At 32.0% G+C, this 12,006-nt stretch overlaps 2 protein-coding genes and 1 long non-coding RNA gene across 10 annotated transcripts in view; 1 reads left to right on the top strand and 2 right to left on the bottom strand.

The window, feature by feature from the left end:
• Window positions 1–6,318, bottom strand: part of LOC145327502 (protein tipE-like) — a 166,286-nt gene extending 159,968 nt beyond the window's left edge. Inside the window, exon 1 of the mRNA XM_080171051.1 lies at window positions 6,088–6,318. The gene's annotated coding sequence lies outside the window, so the exon portion shown is untranslated. The remainder of the gene's footprint in view (window positions 1–6,087) is intronic.
• Window positions 1–12,006, bottom strand: part of LOC145319279 (CAP-Gly domain-containing linker protein 3-like) — a 42,870-nt gene that overhangs the window by 6,671 nt on the left and 24,193 nt on the right. For 7 of the 8 annotated variants that reach the window (XM_080161328.1, XM_080161320.1, XM_080161337.1 and 4 more), the window contains one exon: window positions 7,762–7,876. In XM_080161328.1, coding sequence (XP_080017454.1) covers window positions 7,762–7,876 — 115 coding nt within the window. The other variant, XM_080161372.1, reaches the window with a different exon arrangement.
• Window positions 8,976–10,683, top strand: LOC145319341 (uncharacterized). The gene is made up of 3 exons (XR_013879815.1): window positions 8,976–9,179; window positions 9,653–9,776; window positions 10,315–10,683. It is a non-coding gene; the product is annotated as an uncharacterized LOC145319341 (long non-coding RNA).

The raw sequence follows: 12,006 nt of genomic DNA, 5'->3' as shown, positions 1-12,006 counted from the left end.
AATTTTTCTAATGTGTAACACAGCTCTAAAAAGATGCATTAATTAATATGCAGCAAAAATGGATTGAAGATAATCTTTTTTTTTCTATGAAGGCCGTACCTCAAAAGCGAAATAATTAAATAAATCATTGTATACTCTTTTAGATTTCGCGAATGTCGCGCTTGTTATTCATAGCGTAAAAAATGTCGAAAAAACGCGGCATTATCTTTCAAGAACCCGGCCGGAAATACATGCATACGCAAAGGTTAACAACTATATATATTTAAATATTTTTTTTAATATTGAATGCACTATATTTTTTTTATATTCTATCGAATATATTTTATATGTCATTACAAAACTATATTACATTCAATATTAACATTAAAAAAAAATAACATCAATTTAAACTTTCGTAACCCTGTACTTCTGTAGTTGGTTAGTGGCTTCAGTTCTGTTTTAGTTAAGTGGGGATATTATCCTTGGGGGCAACGGATCGTATTGACGTATTGATTTTATTACAGCATGCCCAAAAGGTAAAAGTTGCTAAATGTAATAAAGAGTAATCCGGTAGATAGGAACTGGTTCTCATCAATACGAAAAAACTATGTCTAGCATCGAATTATATCCAGCTTTCTACGAATATAAAAAAGTACAAAGATTAAAAAGTACATAAGATTAAAACTAGTTTAAATTGTTTTAACCTTATAATTGTACATTCTATATCCGCGGAAAGTTGTTTATAATACGATGCAAGAAATAACTATTAAAGTATTCTTTTTTTCTTATGTTCTTTTTCTTTCTTTTGAAAATTTATCTAGCAATATGTCTAATTATAATCTAAAGAAGTTGTAATTTTAAAAATAATTAAAATTCATCCAAGTCCCAAAAGTTGTCAAGCCAACGTATAAGAAAACGTTATTATAAAATTTTGGGTACTACTGTAATAAACAGCCCATTGATAAAAAAATTTTATTTTAGTGGATATGACAACGAGAGTGAGAGCGAAGAGTTTACCGTCCGGGACGGCTACATACACTACGGTTCGTCTGTTTAACTGGTCTGTAGCATCACCGGCATGGCTCTGCCTAGGCTTTACATTAGAAAGGTAAGGGTATTATTATTGGTTGAAAAGTTTGTACATTGCTAATTTGATCCAAACAATCATGATTAAATAAAAGTACCCAAAGGTTTTTTAGCCAATGAATGAAAGAACTTGATTCATAAAACTTTGAGTACTTGATTTTCTGTAGCATCAAAGGCAAAGATACCCTTGCAGTAGCGTAGCTACTCTTTGTTTTATTAAAATCTAAGGATCTTAAGGAATAAGACAATGGACGATAAATTGTTGTTAATATCCAATGATGATAAGCATTATCACCCTGATAGTTTGATACTGCTTATTTGAACCTAACAATGAAGATTTTATAAAGTTTTAAGTCGACATATGAGAGAACTTGAATATAAAACTTTGGGTACCATTGAATGTAAATTGAAACTTGCAGCTGGCTAAAGTAATGATACCCCCTTTACCCCATCCCCTCCCCTTCTACAGGATGAACGAATTATATCACATTCAAATACTTGAATTTTGATGATTAATTAATTAATTGATTTATTTATTTTAGGCTACCCCATGTCCCAAAGAGCCCAACAAGGAGATGCTGAATGACGGCGCTAACTGGACAATTATCTCCACCGACAAGGTAATAGAATCATACTTGTTATTCCAGTATGGCTTCGAAACCGGTTAATAACCGCTGGATTAGAAACGGTTATCAGGCATACTAAAAAATCTGTTTTTTTACAGACAATTTTCCATTAAAATAAAAAATTCTAAAATTAAAACCAGTTTTGTTAACCCAAAATATATATCTGAAGGCGACTGTGATCCTATTGTTTTTAACTAGCGGCTTCGCCCCTAGCCTCTAGGGGCTTTGCCCCAAGAGGTGATAAAGTAGGTAAATTCCCTGAAGAGTAGAATCTGATCGGTTCAGTGGTTACCGAGATCTTAAGGGACGGACGGATGGACAGACAGACAGACGGACGGACAGACAGACATCGTTCTACTTTGTATTATAGATTAGATATTTAGTAGGGAGGGATGGGACATTGGGCTGTAAATTACACTAGCCCCCAAAGTTTTAAAATAACATTTTCTTATTCTTTGGCCTAACAACCTTGGGTACTTTTATTGATTGAAGGGGTAACGATGTGTATCATCATTAGAGATGAACATCAATTTATCAGCCATTGTCTTATCCCTTTATATCCCTGTAATTATCTAATTAACTAATGAGCAATTTTATTCCAGGTTGAATATCAGTTCTACGAGGGAATGGGGCCGGTGCGCGACCCCGTCACCCCCGTGCCCGTGGTCCACTCCCTGCACCTGAATGGGGGTGGGGACGTGGCCATGCTCGAGCTGACTGGGTACAATGTATAGGTACGTGATTGATTTTTTTTTATGGGGGAGGCATAAAAATAGCCTTAATCTATCTAAAGACTTCACTTTAAAAGGACCTACATGAAGTTTCCCTAAAATAGTGGTTAGCGAGATCTTAACGAACAAACAAAAACCTTACTTGACAACTTTACCATTTTCTGACATAAACTTTAAAGAAAACTATGTATATTTTTCCCTTTTTTACCTAAAACCTAATCCCTGCGGGGCTATCTTACTTAACCTAACCTAACTTAATTCTTATTATAGATGCCAAGAGAGTATGTTGTGTGTGGTGCCTGACATATCAGCATTCAGAAACGGATGGCAGTGGGTCAGACAACCAACTCAGGTATGTGTACATTCACAATTATGATAAACAAAACTATACCCCTTCAGTAGATTAGAATTATTGGACACTGAGAAATATGAACACTGCTAGATTGTAAGTTCCCAAAGTTTTGAAGGTGTATATTAAACCTTGGGTATCAGTATAATTCACAGTCCAATGTCTCCTACCTCCCTGGGTATGTATCTAACTCGTACGATCTGAGTTGGATGAGGAGGTATCAAGCTCATCGTATTTTCACAGTAGCTTTTGATAGGTTAGGTAAATGTTAATGATTGCCACGTAGGTTTAGAGACCACCGCAGGGGCTAGAAATAAAAGAAAAGCTACTGTGAAAATATAATGAAACCCACTACTTCGCTTTTTGAAAGTTGAAATATAAGGGATAAGATAATGGTGGATAAATTGATGATACACAAAATACCCCTTTTGTAAATTAAAATTAGTTGTTAGTTTACCTGGGCACCAATAATGTATTTTTACCATTGGTCCAATAGTTATTACTTTCATCGTATTATAAACGGCTTTCCGCGGATATAGAATGTACAATTGTAAGATTAAAACCAGTTTTTTAACCCCGAGGTTCATGCGTTTATCACCTTGCTAAAGTTTTCTTTAAAATAACTTCTATTTTAGAGAGTTGGTCCAGCAAATCCAGGAGGTTGCGCAACAGTTCAACCAGAGCAGTAGAATCAAGAACACTTGTGTGTTTGGCGGCGCACCCAAGGGTCCTCAGCTGCGCGACATTGAGAACGGCTGCTGTTAATTATTATTATATGTTCAAGTTAAATAAATATAAAAATACAACAAAAAATTCGATTTTTAAAGCGAAGTTTCTCTATAATTAGGGTCGGTCGTTTTTTACCACTTTCTCACGATTTTTACCACCCGATTTTACCGCAATTTTCAGTCAAATTTTACCAGATTTCCGGTAAAATTTTACCAATTTAGGACGAAAATATTACCAGGTGTTGACCAGTTTTACCACTTTTTCGGTAAAATCTTACAGAAATTTGCGGTAAGATTTTACCAAAAAAGTGGTAAAATTGGTCGAAATCTGGTATAAATTTGCGTCCTAAACTGGTAATATTTTACCGGAAATCTGGTAAAATTTGACCGAAAATTGTGGTAAAAACCGTGAGAAAGTACCAGAAAAAATGTTTTTACCACTTTTCGGTAAAGTTTACCAAGGTTTTTACCACTTTTTATAACGTAAAGGCTGGTAAAATTTTACCGTAAAAGTGGTAAAAACTAGGTTTTTTTCTGGTATTATTTAGATCCTGGTTCTAATTTACAGTCCATTGTCTTCTCCTCTCATCCATATTAATTATTGCTGTATGACCTTACGTATTTTACTAAAGGTAATGTTTTTATAATAAATAACTATCTATTCTAGATTCTAAGGGATAAGACAATGGGTGATAAATTGATATACATACATACATCCCCAAAGATTTTAAACAAAATGCCGCTCCTTTAGATTAAAATCATTTGTTGAAAAGTTGGACATTAAAAGTTTAATACATATGTAGTAATCAGAATTTAATAAAAACACACAAGTTTTGGAGCCAAAGAATAAAATTAGATAGTTATAAAACCTGTGGTACCGATATCCCTTTCCTCAGTGCTTAGTACCTGACCCTATACATAATTTACATGGTTGCTAGTGACATAAGTGAGAGTAGGAAGAGGTTAAATATTAATGCCATTATTCAGTACTTTCACTAAAACCTATTTATGGACCACCGAACACCCCAACCCCCTTATTCTTTATTTTTAACAGATTAATTTTAACTCTAACCTTATGCATAGCATCGAATTCAATCCAATTTTCTATGAATATAAAAATGTACAATCATAAGATGAAAACCAGTTGTTAAGCCCGTGCCCTCGACATCTCGGGGCAAAAAAAGACAGCTTTTCGCGGTCAAAAAAATGGCATCTCGAGTTTTTAAAAAGTGTTTTTAATCTTATAATTGTACATTTTTATATCCGCGGAAAGCTGTTTTCAATCAGATGTGATAAATAACTATTCAAATATTTGTACAACTCCAGTGGTAGATCTATATTTGTACTGCAATATTATATATGCATAAACTTGAGCCCTCTAATTGACTATGATGAAAGAATTCCCTCATGAAGCTAGGTGAAAAGGCACTACTAGTAGGATACAATAGTACATAATTAAACAATGACAATATGTAGAAAATAGATTTATTACTATAGAAGATGGTCAGATGGTCAATTAGACACAAGAGTCCGTCTAAAAGACGAAGATCTTTGTTTTTATTTAGTCACATATGATTCATTTCAAAAACAAATACAACAAAATTTTAACTAAGCAAAGCGTTGTCACAAGATATTATTATAACCATATTATTATTACAATCAAACCAATTATGTAAACGGATTGATTCTACGCTGTGTTCCAATCAATGGATTGGGTATCTAGGGTTTTTACATTTATTAAGATGAGTGTAGCATTTATTAATATGCATTTTTGTCAACGTGGGTAGATAATTACATTTTGGTCATAATTACCTTAGAGAGTACATATTTAGTAGCAATGTTTACTTTTCAGACAAAACTTTTTATTTATCTATAATACAAAGTATAATGTTGTCTGTCCGTCTGAAGCTTAAGATCTCTTCGACAACGTTGTGCTTCTCATTGAATATTCAGTCCCCAAGATTTTATAACAACGTTTTTTTATTCTTTTAACATCTTGGGAAATTTCAATGAATTCAATGATTGATTGGAACATTAAGTTGAATGTCCAAACGTTTCAACCTCTAATTGTAATCTACAAAAGGAGTAATTTCTTTGAGGATAAACATCAATTTATTGGGCATTGTCTTATCCCTCAAGATCCCTACTTTCTTGTGTTCTTTATAAAGTTTTCTATTGACAATTCTAGATTAAATCTTGCTGTAGACAAAACATTAATTATTAAAATTCTCTTTGAACAAAATTTTCAAAGCTTTGAAGATATTTATCAAGCTTCTTTTTGACCAAGGAATAAAAAAACATTAATCTTTATATAAAGGTAACAGGATGTCTCTCTGTGTGTCTTTCTGTGTGTACAGATATGATTCTCCTTTACTGTGTAGCTTCTCTTAGGTCCTTATTAATTGGAAAGACTTATTACTTATTACCATTGTGTAGATTGAAATTATTGGTTAATACGTTTTAACATTTTTTATTTGTACTAAGATTTGATATTTTAAAATTTGTATTTTTTTCAACCTATTTTTTAAAAAAAAATACACAATTCTAAGGCATGAAGATATATTTGGATTTTAGCATTTATTTTGTCTCTTGTAGAAGTGAATCAAGCAATATTAGCTTGTTCGTTTTAGATTTGATAACATCTCCAATTTTTTTAAGTAAAAGAATGAGAGAGTGTGTTTATAAAGCTTTGGGTGCCAGAATTATTTACATACCAATCCAATATTCCATTTAGAAATAGAGGGGGTTGGGGGTTTTCAGATCTATTTGAATGGAAAATGTAGATTCCCCACTTATCCTGTACTTTTAAAAACTCAGCAGACCCTTTTGTTTGACTTACACTCAGGGATCTAAGGGAATAAGACATATATCGAAAAATTTATATACATTCCCCATGATGATAAACAAAACTTCAACTTCTGAAGATTAAAATTATTGGTTGAACACTACTTTGGACATTACTTATTTTGAATCAACCAATAGAATTTCTATAAGAAAAATGTTAAAAAATTTTTTAAGTGATGAAAAATCTAACGTCATGAATTTTGAAATTATAAAATTTTAAACCTAAAGTTTCAAAATCCCTAAAAAACTAGTTCAAAGGATTTTTTGTTTGTAGAAAGACTTTAATGAATTAAAACCCACATATGCTTCAATGTTTTATATAAGAGTATAAATAATAGAAAACTTGGAATTATTTATTTCAATTAATTAGATAGTTTATTATTTCCAATACATACTAGCGGCTCCGCTCTGTATTGCTTGAAACCAAACTCAAATATAAAAATGAAAGAGCCAAAAAACCATCCAGGGACCTACAAGAAGCTTCCATAAAATGGAGAACTCAACTCAACTCAGTAGTTTTCGAAATCTTAAGCTACAGACAAAAAAAAACTTTCTACTTTACATACTAGGAGGATACATAAACTAGGGTATCCAAACCCAAGAAAAAATTGGTATTGGTCCACCTTTTATTTTTAAGTACAATCCCTGAACCTAACTCATTTCCCTGCGGGGCTCACCAAACATATACCTAATTGAATCAAACCAAAAAGAGAAATAAGAGGTCTCTAGTAGCTGATGATTTTCAAAAAGAAAAAGATTTTTCAAAGGGCGATTTATATTGGGAAGGTGTACACTGTACATACTCTTCCCCAAAATAGTTATAAACCTTCCCTGGATCTAAAAGAAGCTACACTGTGAATGTGACCCATTTTGGTTCAGCAGTTATCAAGATCATTTGATCAGACACGCAGAGATCATGTTACATTATTATTATTAGGGTAATAAGAAGAAATATAGTTTTTATTGTCATGTTGTAAGAGTGTTACTTAGAAACTCTAAACTTTAAAAATAGCCTTCAACCTAGTTGAGATTTAAAAAAAGCAAAGCTTTTTCCTTTTAAATCAAATATAATCATATTCATATGTTCTGTACTTTTTGACTCTTTCAAAATATGATACTGAAATATTCCCATTATCTTTTCATTAATGAAAAATATTTTTCAAACCTTGTAGATAAAAAAACTTTATCCTTATATGAAAGTAAGAGAATCTCTGTTTGTCTGTCTGTCTGTACCAAAAGATCTCGATAATTGCGGAACTTCTTTAAAATAATAAAATTAAAACTGGGGGGGGGGGGGTAACACGTCTTTTGATGCATGGCCAAGAGACATACGTAAAAAACATTGCATGAATTACGGTCTGGCTGACGGGCGGACATACAAAGTGAATTATAGAGTAGCTTAGCTAGTAAAAGTATACCTTTTGGGTTTCTGAGTTCGAGTCCGACCCATATACCAGGAGCAAAGTCTGAGTGGCCGATATACTTGACCACGGCCATCTCCTTACTGTGGATAACCATTACTGTCTGTCCAATCTAGATAGATAGATATAGATGATTATATATACTTGACCACGGCCATCTCCTTACTGTGGATAACCATTACTGTCTGTCCAATCTAGATAGATAGATAGAATAATTAGGTAACAAAACAGAGAGATAGATAACTAATCAGATGTAGGGATTAAATTACATTTTCAAGCATATTTCTCGTCAATGAAATTATTTTTACTTGATCGCTACTATATAATTTCAAATATTCAAATTTGAGTATATATGTTCTTCGTTACGTATGAGTGTTATTATCCTTGTCAATTATAATAAACACGCCTCTTCCTACCCTTTTCTCTTATTTCCCTACTACCCTTTACCCTTCCCCCTTTCTCTCTTCCCTTTTTTGTGCGCAAGAAGCGCGCGCCAGGATGTAAAGGATTAAGTAAGTTGACCGGATTTCACACTTTGACCATTCGTGTATGCAAAACGGATCTAATGATTTCAAGGATTTATTACTTTAAGGTGCAAGAATTAACATATAGAACAACTTAACAATTCAATTTTGATTATTTGAGAAGTGGTCTCATAAGGATTAAACGCTTCTTTAGTAGCACAGCTATTCTACACTTAGGATATGCATAAATAAATTATAATTTTTATATTTAATAACTGTATTCCCCTTCTTTTTAATCTCATAGAAGTCCAAGGGTGGGGGTAAAGGTTTGTTTACCCCCCTCAAACATTTGGAACCCCTAATTTTAACACCACAATTTTAAAAAAAATATTCGATTACCATCCTCAAAAAAAAACTTGGACGTCCCTGTTTTATCCCTCATTTTATTTGAGTTCGCTAAACTATTCTTTTGTTTTTATCTCCATTCTTTCGATATAACATTATGATTTTCTTTTTAAATGTGACCCTGTATTTATACATTTCCTCCTTAATTGCTAAATTACTCTCTGTAATTAATGCTCTAGTTTTTCAACCTTATTACCCACAATCCTTGACCCATCTGACCGGAATTAACACCTTCCAATGACCGGAAACAAAACATAACCCGTGTCGCGCGTATGCCATAAATAATAATATCAAAATATTTCAGTTCAATTCAAACGTTAGTAGTAAAATGATGTCAAAAATAATAGTTTTCTTATTTTTGATTAATATTACGAATGCGGTTATTTCATTTAATGAAATAAATATTATAATATCCAACAGTCTACAAGTAGCACAGTGCATTAGTAAATGTTCAAAATTTAACAAGGATGAGAATATAAATGATAGCGCAAATTTTAACATGCAAAGATCATGTATGAGCATGTGTATGGATTCTAAAATGTGCAGGTAAAGTGTAATTTTAAAATGAAAGCTTTTCTAGTATGGCTTTTAATATCCGCGGAAAGCTGTCTATAATACGATGTGATCAATAAATACTATAATTAGGGTCGGTCTGTACGAAGGTCCGTGCGTAACAGAATGCTCTGACTAATAATTTAGGAATGTTAGACTTGTACTATTGATTTCAAACGTAGTATGATAATTCCTGAATCAGTTAGTACGATTTAGAAAGCGTAGCAATACTGATCTATGATATTAATATTATCCCATTAATATTAACCCAAATTTTAATCATACAAGCTTAAAAATTGTAATCATCCAATATGGATTAGAACTGGTTCTCAGCCGTAAGAAAAATAAATGTATCGTAACGTGTAGACAATTTTCCAAGAATATTTTTAAAAATCATAAGATTAATATGCGTAAAAAATGTCTATAATACGAACGATAAATAACTAATAAGATATGAAATTTGTCAGGTATAGTTGGTTGTGTCCAGACGAAGGTTGCACACATGGATGTTCCAGAAGTACTGAACAGGACCTACAGGTCTATATTGATCAACTATGGATGCAGGAAGGACAGTTATTCTGGACGATTCAGGTATAGTAATTTATATTTTTGTTAAGTGATGTATCGGTAATATTATGAATGAGATGGTGATTTATAGACAATTAGGCATCGTGTAATAAGCAAATAATATCTATTATCAAGTCTAAAACGTAAGTAGATCAAATTTTTGCTTAGATCTTTCTTTCATGTTTATGTAAAGTGATTCTATTTTTATCCATGTTAGTTTGTCAGTCAAATATTTTGAGCTTTGCCTTCTAAGATGTTGTCATACTAGTTTTTTGATATGTAACCAAATTTCAATAACAACTACTTAAAGTTTACTGTAATTTAAAAGGTTCATTTGTTCTTCTTTCTGATGGACGTTGTCATCCTTATAAGATAATTAAAGTCCCTCCACAGATTATGACGTCATACGATAGAATAGACAATGAGAGGCCAGTATACACTGTAATTGACCAATGGTAAAATTTATGCTGACCTCTCATTAGTTATTCTATCGTATGACGTCATAATCTGTGGAGGAACTTTAATCATCTTCTCATCCTTATTGAAATATTATTCATTTCAGGGAGAAGAAAAGACTGAGAGAGCAGCTTCAATAATTCTTGGCTTAGAAAAGACCAACAAGAACTGGAATATCATATCAGAACCTAACCTAAGCCGACAGTTTCATTTGGATGAGGATATCAAAAACAGGTTTCAACAAATTGCTGTTATTGCAATAACCTCTAATGGCATTGAAGATTATAAAATAATTGATATTGGACATTTAGAAACTACGAATAATGAAAATTCCACGAATTTTTATGAAAAATCTACTAACTTTCAGACAGATATAACTACACAAAAATTAATCAAAACAAATTTCATAAATTCATTTTCAACTGAGGAAATTATTATTTTTATCCTTTCAATTATTACAATTTTTATAACTTTAACAGCTTTTATTATATTCTGTTTTATTGTAAAGAAAAGTAAGAAAAATAATCAAAAAACAAATGTCCAAAATTCAATTAGAAAAATTAATCTTAAAAAATTTAGAACGAATCTAGTTAATTTAAATTATTCCATCACTCCTTCAATTATTGTATAAATTTTTATGATATTATTAAATTTTATCATGAATAAATGTAAAATATAAGCTAAAAAAAAAGATGCATATTACGCTACTTTTTTAGTTTCCGTTTTTTTCTATTTCCTTTATTATTATCTATTATTATGAATAACTATTGATAAAAATATTTATTCACAAAAGCATAGCAACATGTATTTTGTCTTTTTATAGTTGCGAAGCTACTCTATACTTCTATCCGTCCGTCAGTCTGTAAATATAAGATGGACGGCTTAGTTTATGAAGATGCCTTATAACATTACGTAATTTACTTGGTCCTTCGGTCTGTCAGTCACGCTTAAATAAAGCCATAACAAACATTTGTGAAAGGTTAAGTATTTTTAACTCTTTTGATATTTTGTTAAATTATGACCATTGATAATCTGCTATTTAAATCCCGTATTTCTAACATCGCTACATAAGGATTTTATAATTCTTGTTTTCTAAGAGAATAATACAATAAAAGTGTTTTATTCGGCCTCATCATAATGTTTGATTATCAAGCACTTTGTTGGTCAAACAAATGTATACAACATAAACAATTAGAATTAACATTTGTCTGTTTTCTCAATCAGAATCGTGCAAACGGGGGTTGTTGAGGGGGGGGGGGTGTATCCACCCCTTTGGCAAATCTAAGGGGGGTAGATACACTCTCGAGGTGTTCAACCCCTCCTTGACAAGGGACTACAACCAATGATACACCCCAAGCTAAAAAATTGTATAACATCCTTAAATTTAAGGGGGAGGGGGGTGAAAAAAATTGTGTGTGCTTCGCGCTTAAATTTTGAGATTGATTATGCAGGTGGGTAACTACTTTCTGACCTTAGAATTACACGACAAGGTTTAAGGGTATGACCGTTTGTCTGTCCGTTCGTCTGTGTGTCACTTGGTATGTACTAAAGTAATACAGTTCTCTTACTTGCAAGTTTTCATGATTCTATAAGTCATTATTATTTACAGTTTATTTAAAAGTACAATATTTTGTGAATTACACCAACATTATTTTTTTCAGTTTCAAACAAACTTTTGTACAAGAAAGAACTATAGAAGGTTGGCAAGTAGTAGATGTAATTGAAAAATATTCCTAGTTTTAAGATGCGTGTTTTTTTAATTGATAAAATGTCTTTTTAACACTAGTGCCGTATATTA

This window comes from Acartia tonsa, chromosome 1 (assembly GCF_053477335.1).
Source record: "Acartia tonsa isolate MP-2025a chromosome 1, ASM5347733v1, whole genome shotgun sequence".
Taxonomy (NCBI): domain Eukaryota; kingdom Metazoa; phylum Arthropoda; class Copepoda; order Calanoida; family Acartiidae; genus Acartia; species Acartia tonsa.
The sequence above is the reverse complement of the archived record's forward strand: the minus strand, read 5'-3'. Positions and strand labels throughout refer to the sequence as shown.